Source organism: Urocitellus parryii, chromosome X (genome assembly GCF_045843805.1).
Source record: "Urocitellus parryii isolate mUroPar1 chromosome X, mUroPar1.hap1, whole genome shotgun sequence".
Lineage (NCBI taxonomy): Eukaryota > Metazoa > Chordata > Mammalia > Rodentia > Sciuridae > Urocitellus > Urocitellus parryii.
The window spans coordinates 130,252,171-130,280,169 of record NC_135547.1 but is presented as its reverse complement, the minus strand read 5'-3'; the positions used below and the strand labels follow the sequence as shown (position 1 = coordinate 130,280,169).

Here is a 27,999-nt window from a genome sequence, read left to right as displayed (position 1 = left end):
TTGTCCTAGACAGTTCTCTATGGCTCTACCCGGTGTATTTTTCACTTTGTTTCGGTTGCATGGATATTAATATTTAAGAGCGTTATTTTACAGTTTAGACCAGAAACAGAACAGGCATGTAATCCCATGTTATGGACAGAAGGATTCCAAGTACAAAGACAGCCTCAGTATATGTTAGAGACGCCCTGAACAAATTAGATCCTATCTCAAAACAAAAGTAAATAAATAAAATTTAAAAGGGTGGGGATGTGGCTTAGTGGTTAAGCACCTCTGTGTTCCATTCCTGGTATAAAAAAACAAAACAAACAAAAAAAAGAAATGAAAAGAAAAAACGGAAAGAAGAAAGAAACGAAGGAAGAAAATTTAACCTAGGGATTCTGAAGTCTGATCTTGCTCAGGGTTGGTCAATCTCAAGTCATGTATTTTCCTTTGCTGAGCCATGGCTTCCTGTTTTTCAGTATTCTTTGTACATTTTGTTGTTGAAAAGTGGATGGAAATGTGTTCTCCCCTTTCTCCTAGGGTGCTCTTCCTGTTTCTTGAAGGCTTCATGCATTTGCTTAGAAACTGCTTGGTCTGCGGTGTGTGTGGTGAACTGGCTTGTGTTCAGTCCATTTCTAGACTCCCCTGAGTGCCAGTGGGGTGGGACAGAAGGGAAGCAACAGAGGAGACTCTGTCTTAAAACATCAAATGTGAGGGCTGGGGATATAGCTCAGTTGTTAGGGTGCTTGCCCTGCATGCACAAGGCCCTGGGTTCGATCCCCAGCACCAAAAAAAAAAAAAAAAAAAAAAAAATGTGAGAGGGATGTGGCTGCATGATTTTTATCCCCTGGACTGGATTTGATTTCTGCTATGTTTTTAATCTGCCCCACCATAAATAAATAATTAAAACCATGTTTCCTTTAACTTTCTGAAAAGTGTTTTAGTCTTTCACATTTCAACGTGTAATACATGGACTTTTGTCTGCAGAATAGAGGGATGGAGTACCTTTTGCCACGTAGATTCCAGTTTGCCTGCACCATCACTGTGCTCAGACCACCATTGCACATGTGGCCCATTCTTGATCAAAGTGTCCTTGAGACACCACATTGGTGTGTGTCTCATAGTTGTCCATCATCTGAGTGAGACATCTGCTGTTCACAGGAATTTGACAATCATTGGACATTCATTGTTGACATGAGGTTTGGAAGAGCACTTTCTGCTGTCTGTTAAGAAGGCTGTTTTTCAGACTTATATAGCTTTGTAAGGCCGTTGTTTTTGACAAGGTGACATCTTGGGCACATTGAGTTGTTTCTGAGACACATGCCATCTTTCCACACACTCCGTTCTGCTTTGACATTAACCACCAGATATTGTCAAATTGTCATGTTTGTTAATCATGGTGCTTGGGGCTGGGGTTGTGGCTCACTGGTAGATTGCTTGCCTAGCATTTGTGAGGCACTGAGTTTGGTTCACAGCATTATATTAAAATAAAATGAATAAAGGTGTTAATCATTGTGTTTGATTACTAGTTGGCTTAGTTTTCTTCTGGAGTAAATCAATCACCTGCAAACTTCTATTTGTTCTTGTTATAATCACCCAAATTGAGCTCAGTCCCCAGTGAACACATTGTGACCAACTGTGTGAAATGTTGTCTAAATATTGCCTATGAGGGAAGATCCTTAGTGACCCATGCCCAGAGGTTGTGGGTGGTGCCTAATTCTAGGCCTTTATTTAAGGAGGGAACAATAAACTTTCAGAAGGAAACGGGAGATCAGTAATTTCCATGTTGTTGACATTAACTGTGGAGGCCCAGTGAGCCACTGTGGTTGGCAGAATCTGTCAGAAATGCTGTTTTGTGATTCCAGCAATTTTCTACTCAGTCAGCTTTCTTTTCTAAGTTTAAGTAATATTGGGAGTGTTAATATAAGCTCTCTACTGCACAGGATAATGTTAGGACCTGTAATAGTTAAAGCCAACAGAGAATTTAGGAGTGACCTGGAAGGCTTTCTTACTTCCTATGAACACACCAAAGGAAGGGTGTCTAACATTCTACTGTTTGCCTTTTGAGTGGCCCAATTCTACTGCTGGAATGGCCATGAACAATCAAGTTCAGTAAGGATTTCATGGACCAAATTGTGGAATTCATCGAGAGGTCAGGGAATCATGTGAATATCATGCATGTTGAGTGTAGATTTCTCATGCTGTCAATCTCTCCTGGTCATCACTATACATTTGTGGGATATTTTAGATCTCAGTGACCTTTGAGGATGTGGCTGTGAACTTCAACCAGGAGGAGTGGGCTTTGCTGGATCCTTCCCAGAAGAACCTTTACAGAGATGTGATGCTGGAAGTCCTCAAAAACCTGGCTTCTATAGGTAATAATGATGTTTTTAAAATTAATCAAATGAAGAACTCATGTTTATTTTGGTCACTTATGTAGAAGGTGAAAAGAGAATCAGTTGTTGAATTATTGCAGCATAAATGGCACCTAGGATTTGGAAAAGCATTTCTAGCTCCTAAAAATTTATAAAGATTATTCTGGTTTTGCATTTTAGGAAACAAATGGGAAGACAAGACCATTGAAGATCAGATTGAACATTCTGGGAGCATTCTAAGGTAATTGTACTCACAAGAGGAATCCTGGAGGGAATCTGAGAATGTCATATAATATCTAAAACAAACCAACCAGAGAAATATGCACAATTTGAAATGTATTTATTCTTACAAGATTTTTTTTTGCAGAAAATATATACTTCACTGTAACAGATATTCAGTGTTTTCAAAGTTCTTGACATTCAAAAAGTACTATGAAATTGCATATGTGAATATCACTATTTGCATGATAGCCATAGGGAAGCTGTGTTGTAAACGATTGTTTCCTTTCAATCTGTTGATTTTCAGGCAATTTGAACAAGTCAGAAAACCTAGCCTTTACCTGTTATTCATAGTAACATAAGCTTATGACCTTTAAATAAATAGAACAATGTGAATGAATCCAGCATTGATAATGTGCTGGTCATTCTTCAAAGAAGCCATGTGGTAAACTTCAGAGGCCAAGAAGATAGTGTGGGGAAACTTTCAGTGAGATTCCAGTTCTTAACTGGACAAAGACAAATTTTAATACAGTAAATACATGTAAGTGTGTTATGTGTGCAAAAGACTACATGTCCTTCATTTTGTCGTAGGCACGTCACATGTCACTCTGGACATGAACCCTACAAGCATGAGGAATGTGCAGAGAAGCCATGTGAATTGAAACATTACAGGAAATCTGTGGTTACTCCCAAAAGTGTTCACACACAAATGTTAACACAAACTGGAGATGGACCCTATGAAAATAGAGTATGTGGCAAAGTCTCCATTTGTTCCAGTGACATTCAAAGGCATGAAGATACTCATACTGGGTGGCAACCCTATGAATATCAACAATGTGCTGAAGCCTCATCTTCTCCCACAGGTGTTCAAAGACACACGAGAACACACAGTGGAGGTAAACCTTTTCAATGTGAGGTATGTGGGAAAGCCTTTCATTTCTCCTCTTTATTTAGAAGACATGAAAGAACTCATTCTGGAGAGAAACTCTGTGAATGTAAAGAAGGTGGTCGGACCTGTACTTCACTCACAAGTCTTCAAAGGCACAGGATCACACACACTGAAAATGCACCTTTTAAATGTGAGGTATGTGGGAAAGACTGTGCTTACCCCAGTTTATTTAGAATACATCAGAGAACACATGCTGGGGAGAAGCCCTATGAATGTAAGCAGTGTGGGAAAGCTTTCGCTAAGCCCTCTGCCCTTGTGTCACATGAACGAACTCATACTGGAGAGAAACCTTATGAATGTCAACAATGTGAAAAGGCCTTTTCTACATCCTCTTATGTTCAGATACATAAACGAATTCATACTGGAGAAAAACCCTATGAATGTAAACAGTGTGGAAAAGCCTTTATTACATCCTCTCAGCTCCATGTACACAAAAGAACACACACTGGAGAGAAGCCGTATGAATGTCAACAATGTGGAAAGGCCTTTGCTAGGTCCTGTCACCTTCAGATCCATGAAAGAACACACACTGGAGAGAAATTCTATGAATGTCAACAATGTGGAAAAGCCTTTGCTACATCCACTGAGCTTCACATACATGGGAGAACACATACTGGAGAGAAGCCCTATGCATGTAAGCAGTGTGGCAAAGCCTTTGCTAGATCCAGTAACCTTCAGATTCATGGAAGAACACATACTGGAGAGAAGCCCTATGAATGTCAACAATGTGGAAAAGCCTTTGCTACATTCTCTTCCGTTCAGGTACATGAACGGTTTCATACTGGAGAGAAGCCGTATGAATGCAAGCAGTGTAGAAAAGCTTTTGCTACATCTAGTGAGCTTCACATACATAGAAGAACACATACTGGAGAGAAGCCCTATGAGTGTAAGCAGTGTGGCAAAGCCTTTGCTAGATCCAGTCACCTTCACAGACATGGAAGAACACATACTGGAGAGAAGCCCTATGAATGTCAACAATGTGGCAAAGGCTTTGCTAGATCCAGTCACCTTCAAAGACATGGAAGAACACATACTGGAGAGAAGCCCTATGAATGTCAACAATGTGATAAAGCCTTTGCTAGATCCACTTACCTTTGGAGACATGAACAAGCTCACATTGCAGAGAAATCACACTCTTGAATACAACTGGCTTAGTCTTCTGTTGTTACTATTCACTCATAAACATGTAGGAAGCTTACTGGAGAAATATCCTTTGAGTGTGAAATGTGGTAAATCACTATTCCTTCTCACCTTCAAATAGAAGAAAAGGCTCATATATATACACATGTATTGTACTGGGGATTTAGTCTGGTGGCGCTCACCACTGGGCCACATTCCCAATTCTTTTTATTTTGTATTTAGAGACAGTGACTTGCTGGGACCCCAGAATCATCTTAACATACACTTGTTTATATGTAGTAACAGTGGGGTGACACATGGCAATAGAGTCGTCATAGGCTATGGGTGCCAGGAGTAAGCCGTCAGAACTTGCCATGGTCATAAAGAAGAAGACTTGCTCACCAAAGTTCAGTCCGGAGATGCTTTTTTTGGCCAGAGAGAAAATTGAGGGCCACCTTGAGAACAGTGACATCGGGTCCCTAAGGGAGAGCGCTGAGGAGAATGTACATGGGGTGAGGAGCTGGGGATCCAAGAAGATGAGGCCAGTCGTTCCCGAGTTCCCCAAATGGGCAGGGACAGACACAAAGATGAGCAGGAGCAGCAGAAGAAGGCTGTTTTGTGGAAACAACCCCAAGCAAATAAAGTCATTTGAAGTTTGGTTTCATTTCTCTGTGAAAACCTACTACTACAAATTCCTTGAAAGAAAAATAGAAAAAATCGAGCATTCAACCTGGAATGAAACGCTAAAGGGAAACAAGAAGAAATTGCCTTTATTAGTTCTTGTTCAGAATTGTTTTTGCCTCAGCCTGTACCTCTTCTTGAGTTGACATCGAGAGATCCGTTGAATGTTCCTGCCCGAGTTCTTTCTGGTAACTATCTCAGCACGTCACACACACACACACACACACACACACACGATCTTGGAATACAGAGTCAAGCACAACACCCAGCAGACACGATGCTGCCGCTGGAGGCAGCTGCCTTCCTGGAGACTCCTGGCAGGAGCATGTCTGAGAACTCTGCACCAGTCTCAGCACCTCAGGAAGCCAGGGTTCTGTTTTCCCAGACCCACTGAGCACTTGTGTTCACCACAGTCATAGCCTGGGTGGCTCCGAAGTTCCTTGGGTGCCTGAATCTGCATTAGTGACCCTGCCTTCTCCCCATCACTAGTTCCTGCTCTTCTCTCCCCACCAGCAGAACTGCAGCTCACCTTCTAAACACAAGCTTCTCTGCAGTTCCTGTAACTGGGTCACCCTGCAAACAGGGTTCTTGTCCTGTGAAGGTATAGTGTGTCCTATGAAATCCACCCTAATTATCATAGATATATTTGGATATTGTCTCCTCCCTAAAAAAGTTTAAATTCTATAATCTCAAATACATAATTTTTATACCGATTTGTCTTTCTTTGTGTAAGCAAATAACACATGAGAAAAAATGACATTAAGATAATGTGCAAGTCTTTTTCTATTTCCCACAGTAGCAAGCATAACTCATGTGATGATGGAAACACTCGGGTGCTTTTTCTGTGATTATATTGGAACCTTTGAGATGCCATCAGAGTAGGTATTGCGCCTGTGTGCCTCCTTCACATTTCCAATAATTTATTCACCGTTTGGTAAATTTTTTGCTGTTTGTGCAATAAAACATTCAATACACTTTTCTGAACTGTGACTGCCCTCCAAAAGACGACACTGAGTTTTGTATCTGAACACAGATCGAGGCATGTAGACCGTAGAGCGCATGTCCACTTCCTCTGTCTGAAAAAGGGCAAAAGGAATAGGATCACAAAGGAACAGGTGAGTGTAACTCATCCCCAGGGGTTAACGCCTACTCCTGGAGCCACGCCTTATTATTCCAGTGGAGGTAAGGCCCGAGTTACTGGGGAACACAATAATTGTTCAGAACCTCTTGCTTCAGGACTCAAAGGCATGTTCATTCAGTGTGCTTCCCCACACATCCCCGCTTCTTTCTTTGAAAAAGTAAGTGATGAGTTCCTCTCTCCAATTCCCAAATTCTTGCTTGGAAGGCACAACATACTATGATTACAATACAAGAGAGAATTAACAGCAAAGAGAACAGTCCAATAATATACTATGCATAATATTTTAGAATGTTTCCAGGGTAAAAACCCATTTAACTCTTGAAGTATTTGATTGGCTATAGAGGTAGGATCTGATAAATCAACCTTACATTTTTTGTATATCTTGCATATGATAATGTAACTCCAAAAGATTCAAGCTGTTACTATTCTTTGCCCAAATACCCAATAAATGGTTTTTAACCTTTTTCCAATTCCATTTGGAAGCAATGTATTTGGCAGCATTAACATGCACATATTTATAATCAGTGTGACATTTGAGCCTTTTCTAGAACTTTAAAGCTGAATGCTCATTATCAATATTTATGGCAGTACCTTCTAAGGCATTTAACTTAGTTTCAATCTTTTCATCAACGATTATCTGATTATGAAGACCTTTGGAAGGGTTCTGAGCCAAATTATTCAGAAAATTTGCAGGCTGGACATTTTGAGATATGACCACCAAAGCTGTGACCAAGGAAGCAATAAATGAAACTAAGGCAGCCACTTCAAGTAAAAGAGTCCAAGAGCTTGCTTAGGTCCAGTCAGCTGGCCATGTATTTGTTGTAAGAGTTGAAAACCAGCATCAGCATACCATGGCTCTGAAATATTAGCTGGAAATAAGACAAAAGAGGGCTGGTGAAGTATCACTCTTCCCTTCCCTCGACCATACTATGTTATACTATTAGTTAAATTGCATCTATTACAGGCTACAAGATATTAATCATCTTTCTTTTACCTTTCAGATCTCCAGTAATTAAAATGTAAGAATATTGAACACAGACTCTCAGGCCATCCAAGAATTTCTTTAAAATTCCGCCTACAAAGTCAGGTAAAGGCTTGTCAGTAAAATGTAAAAATTCTGAGGCAGCAATCAAACACCAAACATCTTTCTGAGTGCCACTTTGGCTAAAGGTCAAGATGTTCCTAAGAAATCGTCCAGGGGTCATGGCAGTACCCTTGCATAATTGAATCTTGTCAATCCTAGGAGACCAGTCTAAAATATACTCACTAGCTCTAGACACCCTAAACTGTACTGGCAAGGTATTTATTTATTTATTTATTTTGAAATTTTTAATATTAGGTTTTTAGTTCTCGGTGGACACAACATCTTTGTTTGTACGTGGTGCTGAGGATTGAACCCGGGCCACACACATGCCAGTTGAGCGTGCTACCACTTGAGCCACATTCCCAGCCCCTGGCAAGGTATTTATACTATCCATCCACTTAGCAAAAGTGCCAATTTCTATTGTAGAATGGTTAGGACATTGAGTGGAAGTTCTCTTGAAATTACTTGCTTGTTATAAGGAAGTCTCATTTTAATAACTGTTCTAATATATGGCTTTGAGTCCCCAAGGGCAATATGATTAGCTGGTCTAGGCCCCCAAACTGCTGTCTTTTCCTCAAAGAACACTCTCAGTCAGCCAGCATGTTTATGGAGGGAGACCAGCACATAGGTACCTGAGCACTGAAGCCAGAATAATTAAGTCCAGTCAAGTGGACGGAGTAACATTGGTGTCTGTCAATCCTCCCATCATATATGAGTCATTAGCAAATACTGGGATGGATTCTGCAGTCCACACTGCTGAGGGTCCTAAAGATGGACCTGGAAAATGAGTCCAATAAGCTTCTCCCTGTGTCCCACTCACCTGGCAGCTCCACAGAACTAGCAGAACTAGCATTGCTACTAGCATCATAGCTGGAGGCTGAGTTGGTCTTGCTGCTGAATCATCAGATTCCTCAACTACTTCCATGAGGGTAGCTTCACCATTGGGTCTCTCTGGGCCATCTTTTTTTTTCCCCCTCTTCCTTTGAAGGTTCCTTTTCTTGCTGGGAGTCAGGGCTGACATCTCTGGATCAGTCCTCAGTTGTTTGAACCTTGGCTCTAGTTCTTCCATGTCTGATGGTGCATTCAGGTATCCAAAGAGGACAAAATGCACCTTCTGGGAAAAATACAAACATGACCTCTACTCCACATTATCACTAGATCTGGGCCTTTCCATTGACCTGTTTTTTAATCTTTCCGCCAAACTTGACCTAAAGGACCTGTTGCTGTGGAAGACGTATCACTCAGCTGCAGGGCGACCTTCTGAGTCACATGTATGGAAAATTAAAAAGAAACATGGCATGATTCAGGATATTTTGGAGAGTTCTACTTCCCCCTTCCTGTTTTTGTAATTGTAGCTTACTAGAAAAATGAGCTCATTCTACAATAGCTTGACCCTGAGAGTTGTAAGAAATATCTGTTTTATGGTCAATATGAAACTATTGGCAAAACTGCAGAAAAGGAGCTAGTATAAGCTGGTGCATTATCAGTTTTAATCTGCAAAGGTTATTGGAATATGGCAGTGGGAGCTAGGCAGTGAGAAATAATATGTTGAGTATTTTCTTTCATACAGGCTGTGTCAGAGACAAATCTAGAATAAGTGTCTACAATTACATGTACATAAAAGTGTTTGCCAAATTGAGAAATGTGAGTTACATCCATTTGACATAACTGACGTCGTCAGAACCCATGGGGATTTACCCCAGATGGTAAAAATGGGAAGTGTATAACACATTGGGGGCATTGACATACAACTTGATAGCTTGCTCTCTAGTAGTATTAAAATTTTTATGCAAACTAGAAGCATTTTGATGATGCAAAGAATGTAAAAATTATGCACAGTCATACAAAGACATTTGCTGACAGAGAGCAACGGGTTTATCAGTCTTATCATTACCTGATGTTAAAGGCCCTGGGAGATTACTGTGGGCCATATATGGCCTACAAAACACGAATGTTCATGCCTTTGGATTATCTTCTGCAAGGTATGAAACAAATTGATAGCTCTTGCAATGGTGTATACCCAATAATTGAAGATTCAATTTTTTTAAATAAATAAATACTAATTGGCTCATTTGCAAAATGACTTTAAGCACAAATGAGAGCTTGAAGTTCTTGTTGTGCAGAAGTACATGAGGTTTGTATTATGTATGAAAATCACTATAAATACCTGCTTTACTTGAGCTTGATCCATCAGTGAACACTGATAGTGCCCAAACTATTTGTTGAGCATGCACAGTTTTTGGAAAATTAAATGTAGTTACTAAAACAAATGGAAAAATTTTATCATGAGGATAATGACTTTCTATGTGACCAGGAAAATTAGCAAAAGCTACTTGCCAAGTATTAGAAGTTTGGAAAAGCCAATCACTGTATGGAGTAGAATATGGGATGATAATAGCATAAGGTTCTGATCCAACCAGCTGTAAAACTCACATTCTGCCTTTAATAACCCACTGAGCAAGAAATGTCAGGAAAAAGAGATGAATTTTGAGGAGAATGAGCTAAGTGGGCCATTCAAGGACTTATTTTATTTTATTTTTTTTAAGTCTTTTTTTAGAGGGAGAGAGAGAGAGATAGAATTTATTAACATTTATTTTTTAGTTCTCAGAGTACACAACATCTTTGTATGTGGTGCTGAGGATCGTACCCGGGTCACACGCATGCCAGGCAAGCGCACTACCACTTGAGCCACATCCCAGTCCATGCTGAGCATTTTAAATAGCAAGTTCGACCTTCTTTAAGGCCATTCTCTTTTCTGGTGTGAGATGAGGTGGAGAAGTCAGAGAGGGTCCTCTGTAAGATCTGAAACAAAGTAGTCGAGTTTGCAAAAGTTAGTTTTAAAGATGGTCTTAGCCAATTAATATCACCTAATAATTTTTGAAAATCATTAAGCATTTTTTGAAGCTTATATATTAGTTTTGAGGACAAATTGTGCATCACCATTATACTACCTAATTCCAAAAAGTAGATGTCTTTTTGCACCTTTTCAGGCACAGAGCCCAAACCCAGGGCAGTAAGTAAATTATGTAATTGAACAAAGAATTTTAAAAGTACATCTGGACTAGCACGAGCTAAAAGTATATTTATGGATACATAAAATGAATAATATATGCATCAGGAAATTTCTCCCTCACAGTCATGGTAAACTGTGCCACAGAATTCTGACAAAGAGTTGAAGTATTACACTTATCCTGAGGTAACACCTTCCAGCAATGTCTCTTAAGTGGTTCTTTAAAATGTAATGTTGTGGGACTGGGGATGTGGCTCAAATGGTAGCGCACTCGCCTGGCATGCGTGTGGCCCAGGTTCGATCCTCAGCACCACATACCAACAAAGATGTTGTATATGGCGGATGCCATATACTAAAAAAAATAAATATTAAAATTCTCAAAAAAATTAAATAAAATGTATTGTTGGAACATTAAAAGCAATTTTTTTACAGGCGTCTGGGTGCAAATGTATAGTGAAAAAAAACAGTCTTTTAGATCTATCACCATTGGATAATGGTCTGAAGGGAGCCCTGGGTGTAAAGCTCCTGTGGGCTCAATAACATAATTAATTGCCCTGAGATCTTGCACCAATCTCCATTTACCAGACTTTTTCTTAATTACAAAATTTGGTGTATTCCAGGGACTAAGAGTAGGTTCCATATGGCCAACCTAATGTTCCTAAACCAATATATTGGCTATTTAAATTTTTTCCCATTAATGGCCACTTACACGCCTAAATTGGCACTTCTGCTAGCTTTGGGGCTAGAAAGAAAGTCCGTGCCGCTGCCAGAAATTTTCACTGTGTGAATTAACCAATCACTGGGAAGCCTGGGTTATAGGTGAGTACCCTTCATTTAAATTCCCTTAAAAACTAAATTTTTGACTAAGTCCTTGAGTTGACAGAATGGAGTTTGGAGTCATTAATAACAAACCCAGGCTGCTTAGAATATCTGGACAACATAAATTTATTGGCAAAGTGTCTAGGACCTGAGGCTTAATGTTTCCAGAATTACTATCTTTACCCTCCCACAGAAGGGACACTGAGCACTCTGTGCAAGTAGGAGAGTTGGCCAATCCCTCCTAAGCTAGCAGGTGCGGTGTGGAAAGGCCACTTCTTTGTCCAGTCCCTGCTAGAAATATCTGCCTTATCTGCTCCCGAGCCAGGCACGGCTCTGAAATCTTCATGTTGATTTTAAGATCCAATAGAGGGCGCTCCTGGCTAACCAACAGAGCCCATTATGCCCATTCAGGGGACCCAGAAGTTGGCGTTTTACTCTGGTCATTTGTGGAGGGACAAGGCAAGAATATTGATTGTGCTAACACATCTCCTGGGGACAGCTGAACAGCACAATTTGTTTGAATTGTAATCTTCAACTCTCTTTCAAATTTGTATCAAAAATGCCTGGCGATACTTGAATTGCTCTCTGAGTTCAATGGCTTCATCCCATTTGTATTTGGCAGTAGTGGTCCATGAACCCCAGTAGGGACAAGCTGTGGGCCTATTTCAGGAGTTCAAATTAATCCCAAGGCTGGTCAGTGTCCCAAGTTCCAGGACGCTGGGGCAAAAACATCCCAGAAGGATAATAATGTGGGGCGGGGTTGGGGTGGTGAGGACAGAAGTGAAGTTGCAAATGGCGGCTGGCCACTTCACCATGCATGCTGGAGCCTCCCCATGTCATGTGGTCACCTCTCCAATGGTGGTGGCATGAACCAGCTGTATCCCCCCCAGGCTATTCTGCAGTCCCTAGCCACGTGTCCAGTTGTTCCACAGTCAAAACACTGCCTCTGTGAATGGCATCTCCTGGGTGGAGGCTGCAAAAGTTGCATGAAAACATCAGCGATGGGCTGGGGATGTGGCTCAAGTGGTAGCGCGCTCGCCTGGCATGCAAGGGTGCTGGGTTCAATCCTCAGCACCACATAAAATGAAGATGTTGTGTCCACCGAAAACTGAAAAATAAATATATATATATATATAAAAGAAACATCAGTAATGGTCAAACATTCTAACTGCACCATATCCACATCAGAGCAAAGGCGAATAAATTCAGAAACACTTCCTTTTTTCCTATGGGGTTGAATTATTTCATGGCAAACTTCATTAAGATTTTCAAAAGGTAATCATTTGACCAAAGACTCAGAAGCATTTGAGTAACCAATGGTCCAATTAGCTGCCTGGTAAAGACTTGCCACAAATTCTGAGGATTTTTCTTCTGGTCACTGCTGAATCTGAGTAAAATCTAAAAATGTATTCACCTTTATTTGATAGTTCTCTCCAGGCCCTCGTGGCACACATACTAATTGGATCATCAATCCATAGATCATATTTTAACTGTTGTTCTAAATCTGCAGATGCCTGTGATTCTTCTCCCCTTGTTCAGTACAAAAATCTGCCCTGTTCGATCTCCATAATAAAACATCACCTCCAGACACACAAGGATTTGGCTAGCTAATCCAGTCATGGGGTGGTAATGGCCCACTACAGATTTATTTGTAATGCCAGATTCGTGGGACCCCAATAGACCTCCAGGAGCTGAATCTGGTGCAATCACACAGGAGTCTTTATTGCAAGCTTGAGCCTGGACTCATAACCATTCCCTATACAGTGGTCCCAGGGAGTGATCACCGGTCATTTGTCCGGTGAGATTTTATAGGTTTGGGGGGGATACTCTCTCACAACTTCCACTGGGAATCATTCCACACCGCGGGAAAAGCAAACAACAACTCTTAACCTTGATTAGCACATTCACTGGCGGGAACAAGTTGGGTAGGGGTGATTGGTTAGTACAAGAGGGGGATTCCTTTGAACTGATTGGTTTAGGCCATGTTGAACTACATGGTTTCCAAACATGTTATCAACCACCATAAACTACTTGGGGGTCATCTTGCATCCCAGGTATTTTCCCTGTCTCATGCTGATTGGTGGTTGCTAGGGGGTTGCTATGGGTCCCCACCCAGCCTGACTGAGTCAGGGTCACCTGGCTCTGCAGATCTCTTCTGTTATTTACAGACAAACAACTCAGCAGGGTGGGGTATGTGCCTAGGAGTGCTCTGTGGGTTTTTCCAAGGACAAGGGTCACTCCCCCTTCCTTAGGACAGGCTTTGCTCTGAGGTAGAAGCTGCTGTTATTTATTCATTTTCTAAAAGGGGGTCACATTAGTTTCTCAGAGGCAGAAGCTGTTTTCAAAAAAAGGAGTCACATCAGTGTCTCAGACTCAATCAAGCTTTGAACAAAAGTTGAATTGGGACCATAAGTGCAACAAGCATTTTTCAGCCCCTTTCATACTTTTAAAAGGAACCACAGCGTGAATGCCCACACGTGGGTTTTGCTCTCTACCTGCTCAAAAACTGGAAAAAGCTGGAAACCTGTAATGTCTTCCCCTTCCCCCAACCAGAGGCCACAGTGAGCCACGTTGGGGAGGAAGAGCCTGGTCCTCCCGCAGGGGAGCAGCCATATCCAAATGGGGGAAGCAGGGCTCCCCAAGGGCAGAGGACCCAAACCCGTTTCCAGCTCGCTTTCCGCATCGGACTGGGAATCCCCCACCTCCCTCTGCTCGGCGGGGATCTGCTGTAATTGGAGGAGTTTCAGGTCCCGCCCGAGGCTTTCTGTCTGAGGTTCGGGAGCCACAGACTGGGCGGGACTTGACTCCACCCTAGTCCAGTTCCAGGCAGGAAATTCATCTTGGAGCCGGGCAAGTCTGTCTGTCTTGCCTTGCTCAGGGGTCCTATTCGCGCATTCTGCAGCCCTTCCAACAATTTCTCCGAGGACCACTGGTCCCCCTCTTGGTCAGCAGAAGGACACATTGCTAAGGCAGTCCAGACGTTCTGAATGTTCTCTATTGTACTTCTGGGGAGTTTAGCCGAGAGACCACCTTTAAACAGCTCTCTACCTAGCCTCTCCCAAGTATACCAATTTCTGGATTCTTCCTCACAAAACCAGGGACAAGCATCCTTGACTATTTTTTTAGAAATTGAGCGAGCTGAGCTCTTTTGATCTGTTTTGCACTATGGTTCATTAAAGTCTCCAGGCTCATTAAGTCCACTTCTCTGAGAGGATGAGTGGCCCCTGTTGTTCTTGGCGTCCCTCCCTCTCCTTCTGCAATCTGTTTTCCTTCCCAGCCCAATCCAAGTCACTCAGAATTTGCTAAGTGCGCTTAACCAAAGTCAGTCCACCAAATGCACAAGGCACAGTGCCCCTCCTCGGGTGCCAGTCTGCTGCCCCCGTTCAGCAGGGAAAGTGAAATACAGTCGCTCGTGGGAATTTGGGGTGATGCAAAATGCCACATAGACATGGAACAGCTTTTTATAAGCTTCTGAATGGCTTTCCCTGACACACGGGGGAGAAAAAGTCACCAGAGGCTGAAGGGGGAGGGGAGAAGGAGAGAATATTGGGGGATGCTGTTTCTTAGAACATTCTATCCCAAAAAAAGAGCAAAAAAAAAAAAAAAGTAGGATGACAAAGAAACAGGTGAGTGTAACTCAACCCCAGGGGGCAATGTCTGATTATCAGAGTGAAGGTAAAATCTAAATTACTGGGAAATGCAAAAATTGTTCAGAAGCTCTTGATTGGGTAAAACTGTGGGACAAACGTGAGGCAGTCAGTGTCCGGGTCCAGCAGTGCTCACGGGTCCCACTGTCCCATGGTCTACAGAAGAAAAATTGCTTCTTCTCCCCCTGTCCAAAATCCGGGGTGGGCACGTCACAGGTTTAAGTGGGTGTTATTTGAAGTTGTCCCCCTCAGACTCAGAGTCTGAGCCATGACCTAATGGAGCACAGCTCCACGACCATGGTTGACATCATGAGTGGGAAATTGTGACGTGTTTGGCAAAAATAATGGTGAAGGTGTTGTCACAGAAATTGTCTCATGTCTGTGTTCTCTTTAGCTTGATTTCATGGGAGGGTTTTTGCATATTTCATCTGACAAAGGGACAATCTGGATGCTGGGTGGAGAGGGTGAGGGGCTCCCTAGGGCTGAGGACCCAGGATGCTCCTCTGAGCACATCCCTGCATCCTCCAGGGGAAGTTTCATGGCAGGGTGCCTTTTGTCTGGGGTGTCTCTGGGTGACGTCCTCTCCACTGTCAGGAGAGGGTCCCGGGGTCAGGACTGTTGGGGCTCCCAGGAGCCTGGTTTCCTGTTGGGAGTCAGAAGCCTGAGCAGTGACCTCCGTGCAGGATTCGAAACCCTGGTAGTAGGTTAATGGTCCAGCACTTAGGGAGTAAATTTAGATCACAATGTTAGAATTTATAAGGCGCCAGTAAAGTTTCAGAGAGGGCTGCTATCTGGCCAGGGAAAGCCAGGCCTGGATGAGGAGGTCAAGGCATGGGCAGGCATTCCAAGCCAGTTTAGAAATCGCAGTAATTTATAGTAAGGCCCAAATTAACCTTCCATGCCTTTGTGATGAGAGGGCTCCCAATCTTAAAAGGGAATTAGGCTGGGTTTGTCATAACGTGGAAGCCTGCTGACGTTGCAGTTGGGTTTTGATTTTGTTTGTGAGAAACACCTGGTGTCGGGCAGGTTTCCACCTGGCGCCTCCAGTTTACCTCACCTTTGTGCTTGTGAGAAGCCTGTGTGCCTGGCACCCTTCCCATTGTATCTGCTTGGTGCCTGAGAACTGATGGTTACATCCTTCACTCAGGAGAAGAGAACCAGGATTTAGCCAGGGCACCGTCGGACTCCAATTCCCGAGGTTCCCACTGCACAGCCGACTTTCCATAGGAAAAAAGCCCTCCAGCCTTTGACAGGCAGAGACTCCCCAGGGCTCCTCCACCTACTGTGCACACAGATGCCCTGAGAGCTGGCAGGCACGCTCTGAGTCAGGGGTCCTGGGAGGGCCCAGGGTCTGCATTCCCTCCTCCCCCAGGTATGGCCACCCCTGGGACTCAGGTCACATTTGGAGGACCGGGGTGCTGTCCCCTTTGTCCTGAGGGCAGACACCTTTAGGGAAAAGCCAAGAAAGCATCACAGACCAGGGAAAGGAGGTGTGGGAAGGTGGCCCAGGCTGCTCTGCCACCACAGCCCTTCCCAGCCCTGTGCTGTCCCAGACCTCCTTGGCCTAACCAAAGGAAGAAGTCTGCCACAGCATCTAGGAAGTAAATAGCCCCCAAATTAACAAGTGAATTCTAACACAGCAAGGGGGCGCCCTGGGACCCCCAGTCAGGGCTCTCCTTTGAATAGCTCCTTTGAAACCTCCCTGTTGCTCCTCCTGATGGGCAGAATCACAGCCTCTGGAACAGGAATTCCCTGTTCCTCCTTTGATAGCAAAGCCAGAAAACATTCCCCCCCCCCTTTCTCATAACTGTGTCCTCATTATGGAGTTGGCTCTGGGGACAAGAGCTGAGCGTTCAGTTGCAACAGAATCAAATGCCAATTGAAAAGCCAAGGAGAATTTTATTCTTGGCCAGGATCAGGAGGAGTAAAAGCTAGACTCCTAAGTGAACTTCCCACCCTTCAAATGGGGCAGCAATTAATGAAGGGGAAAAGGAATGAGGGGGAAGACTGGCTGCTGAGGGCAGGAATATTCAAGTGTGTCGTTGGAGTGGAGTCAGAGGTGGTCTGGCGGGGCACTCTGCCAGCATGTGAACTCCAGGTTCACCAGCCCCTGGAATTTAGGCAGCCTAGGGTGGGGTGCAAGTTCAGTGGGACCACCCAGGTTGGCCAGGACCAGGCAGGTCACAAATGTGATTTGCTTTACTCTCAGTATTCCAGCGCTGGGACCATCAGGGAAATTGGGACTCTGGGAAACTCTGATTTTTGTCATCAAGTGTGAAGGACTTCAGACAGGGCGCTCAGAGTAGGAGGCATGATTTTTTTTTTTATAAAGTAATGTGGCCTTTTTTATTATTTTATTTATTTATATGTGGTACTGAGAATCGAACTCAGTGCTTCACACATGCTGGGCAAGTGCTCTGCCACTGAGCCACGGCCCTGACCCGAGGCATGATTTTTATTAGAAGAGATGGGAAAGGAAAAAGGGACAGTCTTAAGGGAGAGAGAGGGTCCTCCCAGAAAGGACAGGCAAGCCCCTCCTGGTCTCCAGTTCTGTTGGGGTCCCAGGGAAGTTTTCAGAGAGTACCCCCCAGGTCCCCCCTCCGACTTAGGTCTGACAGCGTGGGAAGTGCAGGGATCTCCTCCAAGACATGGGAGGTGCTTTCTCAGGACATAGAGTCCCTGAATTTGCCCCCAATTCATACCTCCTTAATTGATTTTTTTGCAATTTGAATAGCCCTCAGGGAGCTCCCTTTTTGTCCTGGGGACATTGAGGAGAACATGATTACAGACAACTCTTGGACACTAGCCATTAGCATCAGGTCTGCCATTTTAATTGGACATGCATTTTTATCTAGGGATTCCCAGGTTTCCAATGAAGAGTCATTGAATCTGCAGACCCTGCGGCTATGCTGCTAAGCCTCCCTTAAGAACTTGTGCCACCCCAGCCCATGACAGAACCCCTAAGCATGCTGGTGACATTCCTCTTACAGGCTATAAAGCTGCCCTGTGAGTGCCCACAGGCTGCTGCTCTCCTTGGAAGAACCGCCTTGTCAGTTTGCTTCATGGTCTGACAATCGATCTCTCCAGTGGGATTCAGGTGCATTGTGTGGTCCTTGGACATTGTGTGAGTGTCCTTTCACTAGTAGGGACAGAGGGATGCCAAGATGTAAGGCCAAGGCAGGTAGCAGTGAAGCCAGAATTAGACAGAAGTCAGGGTAGATAGGTAAATTGAGTCAGGTGGCATCAAGGAGGCCAATTTGAGTGTGTCTGGAAAGTTGGAGGCTGTCCCCTGAGGGATGGAAATGCCTTCAGATCCCTTCCCCCACCCTATCAAGATAACACAGGAAGGAGAGATGAGGGCAAGAGAGCGGGAGCACAGAGCAAGCCTAAGCCCTGCAAAACAGCACAACACCCTCCTTCTTGGGACACCAGGATTCCAGCTCTGGCCCCCTTCGCCCTCCTGGTGATACATACCGCTGTTTCCTGAGATGCGTTCTGCTTCCTCCTGTGTCCAAGTAGAACATCAGAGAAGCTCGCCAAGGCAAGCAGGTAAAGCAGGGTTTATTTTAAAAGGGGGAACATTTAGGCTTGTCCCGGGAGGGAGAAGGGGCCCTAACTGCTGCCTGGAAATCCCAACAAGCAGCAGCTCTGCCTTCTTTTAGAGGTCTCAGGCCTGCTTTGTTCCCCTGCTCTACCAGCTCTCGCTCTCTCCTTCTTTTGTGCATGACTAGGCCCAGGAGATGCTCCCTGGGGTGGCCGAAATGGGGGGAGCAGATGGACAGGGAAGGGCAGGAGAGAGCAGCCCTGGACACATTAATTTGCAATCCTGCAGCTCCCTGCAGGGAGGGGCAATCCTGGGACAGGTTACCTTCCCAACAGGTGGGAGCAGGGGCAGGTTATCTTGGTGAGGCTGGAGGAAGGGCTCTCTCCAACTTCCCAGACTCACTCCAATTGGCCTCGTTGATCCGACCTGACTCGATTTCCCTGTCTATACCAACTTCTCTTTCTGGCTTCCCTGGGAGCAGTCTGTGTTCCTTACTGGGGAGACTACCTAATGGATGTCAGCTCCACAAACCATTGTCCTCGGGGCCACCGAGGCCCTCTAGAGTCAAGTAGGGAAAGAAAAACTCAAGGGACCCCCTTTCTCTTTCTCTCCCAGTATCTCTGCTGCTGCATGGCACAGGAGAGACCCTCACACTCACCAGCCTCAGGCTGAGCCTGTTCTGGAGACAAGAGTGAGAGACAAATGGCCAGCAGAAATTCCAGAGCAGAGTTCTTTGCTGGAGGTAGGCCACCCATCTTCCTGCTTCTACAACCAGCAAACTACAGCTTCCTCGGCAACATGACCTGCCACCAAGAAGGGTGAGCAAGGTGTGTACTTGACCTTTCTTTTGATACTTCACTTATTATTCTGAGGATTAGCATGGCAACAAACAGCCTTCCTTGAATGATCCACAGTGCGTGGTGATGCAAAAGAAAGATAAGCTTTGTTTATTGATTTTTATTTGCTCTTATATTTTTCAATTAAAAAAAAAATGAAGAGATCGTGACAAGTCCATCCAAGTGTGAGATCTCAGCTGCTTGGCACAGAAGAGCTGAAAACAGTCACCCAGGAGTGTGTTCCCTATGTGATCTTCTAATGCCGGATTCTTGGGACCCCAATAGGCCTCCAGGAGCTGAATCTGATGCAATCACACAAGATTCTTTATTGCAAGCTTGAGCCTGGACTCACAACCATTTCCAAGACAGCAGTCCCAGGGAAAGAGTCCCGGTCCTTTGTCGAGTGAGATTTTATAGGTTTTGGGGGGGATACTCTATGCCTCACAACATCACACAGCAAATCATTCCACACCACGGGAAAATCAAACAACAACTCTTAACACTGATTGGCATATTCACTGGCAGGGGTGAATTGGGTAGGGGTGATTGGTTAGTAAAAGAGGGCGATTCCTTTGAACTGATTGTATTAAGCCACGAGGGGTGTGCATGCTAAATTACATGGTTTCCCAACATGTTATCAACCACCATAAACTACTGGGAGGGTCATCTGGCATCCCAGGTATTTCCCTGTCTCATGCTGATTGGTGGTTGCTAGGGGGTTGCTATGGGTCCCACCCAGCCTGACTGAGTCAGGGGCACCTGGTGCAGCAGATCTCTCCTGTTATTTGCAGACAAACAACTCAGCAGGGTGGGGTATGTGCCTAGGAGTGCTCTGTGGGTCTTTCCAAGGACAAGGGTCACGCCCCCTTCCTTAGGACAGGCTTTGCTCTGAGGTAGAGGCTGGTTTCTCAAAAGTGGAGTCACATCCGTTTCTCAGTGTCTTTCTGTCACCTACCAGTAACAGGGTTTTCTGCAGTCTTGGAGAGTAGAACAGAATGAAAGCAGTGTTCCGGAGGAAGATAGGCCTGTAGGCAGCCCTGATTATGATCAGCTTCCAGACAGCATTCAGTGCCTGCACCCCACTGATGCCATTGACTCTGACCACCAGGAGAGCACTGTATATCTTCTGAGATCCCTAGCAAATTTCAGAGTGGCCTTTACTGTCCCCACCATTTCAGAAACCAAATAGGCATCGAACTGCCAGTGGTACAATCATAAACACGCTGAAAGTGTTGAGTGACTTCTGCCTTGCAGAGTACGGCTGCCTTCCCCTTGATGTCTATTTCAGGAAGAGGTCCTCAGGAAATGCATGTTTGAAAGTGGGGATTGATTTCCTTATCCATTCAGACCAATGCACAGTGATGATGTAGTCGCATGTGGAAAGCCAGCAGTCCTATTCCACAATCAGAAAAGATGGATGTCGGGGCTGGGGCTGGGGCTCAGTGGCAGAGTGCTCGCCTAGCATGTGCGAGGCACTGGGCTCGATCCTCAGCATCACACAAAAATTAATAAATAAAATAAACGTATTGTGCCCACCTACAACTAAAAGAAAGATGAATGTCCCTTGTAATTTGGTGAAGGGGTTGGGGGAGATATTTACTCCACATGGGGAAGGTGGACAGGACAAGGCTCAGGTGCCACCTGCCCCTGCATGGGATCCCAGCAGGAGTCCCACTTCCCAGCAGGGTGACGGAGAATATTCCCTGGAATTCAGCATTGGAAAGTAAAATAATCACAGACATTTATGAGTTTAGAACAAAATTTAACACATGAAGGATGAGCCAGTTTTTCTGGAGGTGAAGGGTGCTCCCACAGTTCCCTGCAGGCAGCAAGACAGGACAGCCCCATCAATGAACTTGGCACCTGCAAACCTGTGGAAAAGGGAGAGGGGGATCCCAAGCTACTTGAGACTGGTGGCAAGCTGCTGATGGAAACACTGAGCCTCGCGCTGAGGATTCCCAGGACTGAGGACACCCTTGGTTGGTGGCAGCCATGCAGGTGTGCGGGAAGAGAACAGAAAGTAGTCAGACCCCTGCGTCTGAATAATGCACATCGAGGTGGGATTGAGGCCTGCACAGAGGTTGGGGTGGTCTCTATAACATCTTTGCTGAGCATCTGGAGGACCATCTTCAGTGACAGCCTCCATTTTAAGGAAAGAGTTTCTCTTTCCCATCCAAGGGCCTTTCTGAGAAAGGCTCAGCGGTCCCTCATACCAACCCCACCCCTGCCCACCCTCAGTGGGACTGCCCAGCTCTGATTTCTCAGCCTCCCCCATAAAAGTCTCAGGACTCCAGCCTGTTTGGCCTCCGTCTCCTACAGAGAGATGGCCCTTTATGGATCAGCTCTGACAAACACACTCTCGTGTGAATCTTGGCCTGGGCTCTGTCCGTCTTCCATTTCTCGCTTACTCCTTTCCTGGTTCTTGGCTTTCCCTTCATTTTCATGCCAAAACCTGGGATCGGGTTCCCCGGGTGCACCCACTCCAGCCTTCGAGGGTCACGGAGCATCCCTGGGCCCCGACCTGGATTCCACCATGGGACCAGGTCCTCCATTCTGCCAAGCGCCCTCCTCACACCCACCGTTGGACATTCCAGGTAAGACCCCTGTCTCCAGTGGAGACTTGGGGTCCTGGGAAGGGAACATCCGGCACTCCCAGGGTTCCCATGTGGTCGTGGTACCCCAGACTCAGCTTTCACAGTGCCGGCTGGTCCCTACTGTCGACCTAGAGGTGGTTCTTTATTTGGGTCCTCTGTTTCGAGAAAAATCACCAAGGGTGATTGGGAGTTGTTCTTGGGAGACCTCTTGGCCTTGGGTTCATCTTTACAGGCTTCTGTCCCTTCTAATCCAGGCTGGGGGCCCAAGTGCCTCTATGGGCTTCGGCCCTGCTCCTCATCCATTCCCTCCCATAGCCCCCCAGGCTGCCCCCTGGCTAACCTAGAGTCTCTCACCCTGGACCTCAACACCCCAAACCTTCTCCACTGGTGCAATCAGATCTGGCTCTAAATGGCTGCTTAATGGTACTCAAGATACCAATATTATCATGGATCTTTCCAACTATTTTGAGCATTTGAAAAATGAAAAGATAGGGCTGGGGATGTGGCTCAAGCGGTAGCGCACTCGCCTGGCATGCGTGCGGCCCGGGTTTGATCCTCAGCACCACATACCAACAAAGATGTTGTGTCCGCCGATAACTAAAAAATAAGTATTAAAAATTCTCTCTCTCTCTCTCTCTCTCTCTCTTTCTCTCTCTCTCTGTCTCTCTTTAAAAAAAAAGAAAAATGAAAAGATATATTATACATTCAGGCCTTCTCCTGTCTATGTTCTAAGCCCTCTCTCTGCAACTCTTGCTCTCCCACACAAGTCCTCTTAGCTCGCACCTCCCCTGCGCCTGCTTCCAAGGGGCAGAAGACCTACCCAGGACTCCTTCTCCTTCAACCCAGTGGATGAGCCATGCCACAACTCTCTTTCTAATGAAGCTGCCACAGCAACTGGCCCTGCTGTCCTTCTCTCCTGCTGCCGTGTGCTCACAGGGCTGCCACTGCCCAACCCACAACTCTGCATCCTCTACACGAGATGGCTGCGGTAGCCAGTATAATCGGGGCTCATGCACCTTTCTCTTTGTGAGACCTTGCACAGATAGAAAAGCAGCTTGGGTCGTATATATCAAGGAGTTTCAACATCTGACTCAGTCATATAATTTGCCCTTCCACGATGTCCATATGACCTTGTCAACACCCTCCTGTCTGAGGAGCATGGGGGAGTTTGAGAGCAAGTTAGGAATTATGCTGATCAGGTACATCAGACCTCCCCTGCCCACCTGATTGGCACTGAAGCAGTCCCTGATCGGGACGCCAATTGGGATTATAATTTGTCTGGAGGAGTGACTAACAGAAACCAATTCATTACGTGCCTCATGGCAGGACTTAGAAAGGCAGCCCATAGGCTATCAATTATGAAAGGCTCCAGGAGCTCCTCCGAGACAGGAATGAAAACCCTTCGCATTTTCAGACGCCCTGACCAAGGCTTTATTACAATACACTAACCTAGACCTGGAGACTCCAGGTGGGAGACCACTACTAATGACCTACTTTTTCTCCCAGAGTTTCCCCGATATTGAGGCCAAACTAAGGTGCCTCGAGAGGGGGCCCCTAAGTCCCCAAGCTGAGGTTCTGAGAGTGGCCTTTAAGGTGTGTAATGGGAGAGGGGAGAAGGTCCGAAAGCCAACATACCAGATGCTCGCTCAAGCCATGCATCCTGCCTCAGCCCCTGTCCCTGGTTCCGCTGGCCCTGGGAAGGGTCCCCCAGGGCAGGCTGAACCCTGCTTTAAATGTGGTCAGACGCGTCACTGGGCCTTGCAAGCCTCCAGACCCTTGTTCTAAATGCCATCAGATGGGACACTGGGCCATTGACCGTCCCCGAGCTCACAGCAGCTCACAGCCATCTGGCCCTTCCCGTTCCCCTTTCCAACTCTTAGGACTGGCTGCAGGTGACTGATGAGGCCCGGCTCCCGGTCCCCCGACCACTACCATCGCTCCCTGGGAACCCAGGGTAACTCTGTGAATTTCAGGTGGCCTGTCTCCTTCCCCCTAGACACAGGGGCCACATATTCAGTCCTCAAGGAGTTCTGGGGGCGCGCTACTGATTCTATGACCTCTATTGTGGGGTAGAGGTAAACCTACCAACCCTTGCAGACACGCAGCCTTGTTTGCACTTTTGGCTCTCTAATTCTTACCTACTCCTTTTGGCCACAGTGCCCTGTTCCCCTTATGGGAAGGGACATCCTCCCAAAGTTGGGGGCCTGGCTTTCCTTCTCCCCTCTTGTACGCATCCCTCTGACTGGCCGGCCTTTCCCCTGATCCTCTCCCTGACCTTAGGGCCATCCCCCTTCCGCCCCCCAGTGCCTTCCCATTAGCCCTGCCCGGGTGGCCCCTGCTGTCCGGGATGTTTCAAGTCCTGCGATGGCCTCACTCCACCAGTGCCCTTTCACATCCATCTGCCATTTTCTGGCCCAATCACAATACTCGCTCCCCCTACACACCATCTCCATCCGCACCAGCCTCATTGGGGTAGGTGACTGCTCCCTTCCCCTCCCCTCCTTCTCACAAGTCGGCTCCCTGGGGATGGCAGGGACAAATCTCTAGTTCACTAGAGTTCACTTAGACCTTGGCCCAGCACCAAGACTCCGACCTTCCCATCCCTACCCCTTGGCCACTTCCCCCTCGGGTCTTGGTTCTCAGCTCCTCAGCAGAGCACGCGAAAGCCCTGGCCTGCCACCATGACTCTGGATGGCAAAGCCCGGGACTATGGAAGCAGCGGATGACGACCCCCTTCTTCAGTCCCCAAAAGGCTTCAGCCCCAGGGCCAGTGAATCCGGTGGTGTGGACCCCCTTTGGCTCCTGTGTCCTCTACTCTGGCTTGGCCTCGTCCTGGGGACACCTGCCTCTAGCCACTCCAGCACGCCAACTCACCACGGGGACACTAAAGCCCACCTCCCGTCTCCGCCCACCTCCCGTCTCCGCCCACCTCCCGTCTCCGCCCACCTCCCGTCTCCGCCCACCTGCCGTCTCCGCCCACCTGCCGTCTCCGCCCACCTGCCGTCTCCGCCCACCTGCCGTCTCCGCCCACCTCCCGTCTCCGCCCACCTCCCGTCTCCGCCCACCTGCCGTCTCCGCCCACCTGCCGTCTCCGCCCACCTGCCGTCTCCGCCCACCTGTCCTCCTGTTATGCAACACCAAGCTGGCCAGCATCTCTTTGAACACTTTCTTCCTGATTCGCCTGGGCTGTTGCCTCCCCCGTGTGCTAATGGTCCTGAATCTCCTTCCCAGGCTCGGCCTGTAGCTGAGGCCCTCTGCAGCACGGGCCTCCTCACATCCCTTGTGGTGCTCAGCCCTCTGCCACAGTGGAACCCATCAACCGGGCCCTGAGGGACACTGTCACTAAACTATCCCTTGAATTACATTCAGAGTGGACAAACTCCTTCCCTCGGCCCTCCCTAGTGACGGCCCTCCCAAAGGAGCCTTTGCCATCTCCCCTGCTGAGCTCCTACTGGAGGCCCACCTCCCTGCGCAGCTCACCTCCCCGGAGTCTCCACTGCCCCCTTGCTCCTCCTCTTTTCTGGAACCTTCTCTGGCAATACAGCCATGCTGTTCTGGCCAAGCCTAGCCCTGCCTCTTCCCCTTCTCCTCCTGTGTCTCCTAGGGACACCTTTATTCCCTCCAACAGCTCCCCCCGCCCCCAATCCTATGCAAAATGGACTGGACCGTGTCCCCTGTCTGGTCATTCTTGCACTCCTTCCGCGGTCCGCCGTGCTGGCAGGCCACATTGGGTTCCTAAGTCCCATTGAAAACATTTTTCTCCACCCCTTTATACAGTGACCCCCACAGGCCCCTCTAGCTGCGTTTCTCCCCGGCCGGGACCCCCGATCTTCCTTCCATCTCTGAGCACCACAGGCACACTGCGGGACCCTGGGTGCCGTCCTTCCTTTTATCACTTTTCCTCCCCCCTCCTCCTGCGGGGCAAGCCATGCTAACCAGGCCATCCCCGTCCAAGGGGCTTCTTAAGGCCCCAAAGGTGAACTTTGTCAGTATCTACAGGAGGAACGCTCGGGTTTTTTTTTTTTTTTTTTTGAGTGTTTATTGTTTGAGTTGCATTTGGACACAATGCCTTTATTTTGTTTATTTTTCTGTGGTGCTGAGGATTGAAACCAGGTCCTGGACCGTGCTAGGTGAGCGCTCTCCAGCTCAGCCCCAGCCCCAGCCCCCACCCACCAGGAACGCAGTTTTATGTCAATCAGTCCTCAATCCGGCATAGGAAAGGACCAGACAAAACAACTCCCACAGGACCTTGAACATCCCCCTCTGCTGAGGGGTGGCAGCTAAGTCACCCCTTCTCCATGGGACGCTGCTGTAAATGCTTGCTCCCTGGGTCCTTAGATTAGCTCAAGACCAGATCCCCAACATCTCCAACCAAACTCTAAAACCGCTTTTGTTACTGAAATACTCATCCCTCACCAGAAATTGGGGCACTGGGGACAGCCTCCCACCATCACTCAACCACTGTCATGGTTCCAATGACATCCTGGGCCCCTAAAGAAGGATTCAAAGGCTGCTCCTTCCCAGCAGGGTGCAGTGACAGCAGATTGACCTATGACCTCGTTCCTAAGGGGCCCAATAAAAAAAAGGGGGGGGAGGGAGGATGTGAGGTCCTTGCTTAGCATCTGGATGGCCATGCTAAGTGACAGTTTCTGAAAGTTTTGCGTTCCCACCCCAGGGTGTTTCTGAGAAAGGCTGGCCACTCCCTGGTGCCAACCCAACCCTTCACCACCTGCATGAGGACCTGTCAGCTCTAATCCCTAAGCCTCCCCAGAAAAAAATCCCCAACACAAAGCCTGTACTGCCTGTCTGCCTCTGTGGACAGATGGCCTTTATTTATAAACTGTCATGTGTACCTCTGCCTAGTCTCTGTCTTTCACTTCTCAACTCCCATTTCCTGCTTTCTCACTTTCCTTTCACTCAGCCCTTTTTATTTATTTATTTATTTGGAGACAGGGCCTCATTAAGTTGCTTAGGGCCTCACGAAATTGCAGAGGCTGGCCTCTAACTTGTGATCCTCCTGCCTCAACCTCCTGAGTTGCTGGGATGACAGGTGTGAGCCATCACCCCTGGGTTCTGTTTCCCTTTTCAATTTTTTGGACACAATACCTTTGTTCCATTTATGTAATTTTATGTGGTGCCAGAGGATCGAACCCAGAGCCTCCCACAGGCTGGGCAAGTGCTCTGCCACTGAGCCCCAGCCCCAGCCCCAGACAGGTGGGTGTGTCAGAAGCTGGGCTCCTTTCCACTGGCTTCCAGGACTTTCTAAAGCTGCCATTGACAGAGCTGAGGTGCTTTTCTCCTCTTAATGTCTAGGACACTCAAAACAGGGCGAGAATTTCTCAGTGTGGAACCTAGAAGCACTGGGATCTGTGTAGCGCCACTGAGATCCCACAGGAGCCGATCAGGACAAGATAGAGCAGTCGGGTGGGGTTTGCTGAGACAAGCCTGGCCCTGCAGAAAGGAGGGAAGGGAAGGGGCCCCCACCCCTGATGGGTTATCTTGTTGAGATGTCGCCTAGTAGGAGAGATTTTCTCATGAGAACAGGGCACCCTCCCCTGCGAGCCGGTTGACACTGAGATGACAGGTGTGAGTGGTATTAAGGTGAAACTTACTGGTTTTATCTTAATGCCATCAGAGCTGCAACAACCACCTGAGGTATGTGCATGTTCACATTGCTGAGCTCCGGGTTAACTGGTGGCTCCACCGTAGCCCTGGGGGGTTCCCAGGTTCCTGGAGAAAAGGGCGGGGATGACAGGGACGGCGGGTGGGAAGGGGACTCTGTCCAGGAGGGGCTGCGACTTCTGTGCTCCAAGCTCCGATGGAGAGCAGTGTCATGAGATGGGAGGAGGACGGGAGGAAGGGGGAGGGGGAGGGGGGGAGGAGAGGGGGAGGGAGGAGGGGAGGAGAGAGAGAGAAGGCAGAGCAGAGGAGGGGATGAGAGAGGGGGAGGGGGAGGAGGGGGAGAAGGCAGAGGGGAGGAGGGGAGGAGGAGGAGGAGCTGA

General features: G+C 47.0%; 2 protein-coding genes across 2 annotated transcripts in view; both read left to right on the top strand.

Moving 5' to 3' along the window:
• Positions 1-2,102: 2,102 nt before the first annotated feature.
• LOC144249055 (uncharacterized) lies at positions 2,103-4,894 on the top strand. The gene is made up of 3 exons (XM_077793691.1): positions 2,103-2,131; positions 3,528-3,557; positions 3,642-4,894. Exons 1-3 carry the CDS (start codon positions 2,103-2,105, stop codon positions 4,660-4,662), a joined length of 1,080 nt encoding a protein of 359 aa, XP_077649817.1. The 3' UTR covers positions 4,663-4,894.
• An 88-nt stretch (positions 4,895-4,982) lies between these two features.
• LOC113177292 (arylsulfatase L-like) overlaps positions 4,983-27,999 on the top strand; it is a 49,124-nt gene continuing 26,107 nt past the window's right edge. Inside the window, 1 exon segment of the mRNA XM_077793690.1 lies at positions 4,983-5,153. Coding sequence (XP_077649816.1) covers positions 4,983-5,153 — 171 coding nt within the window.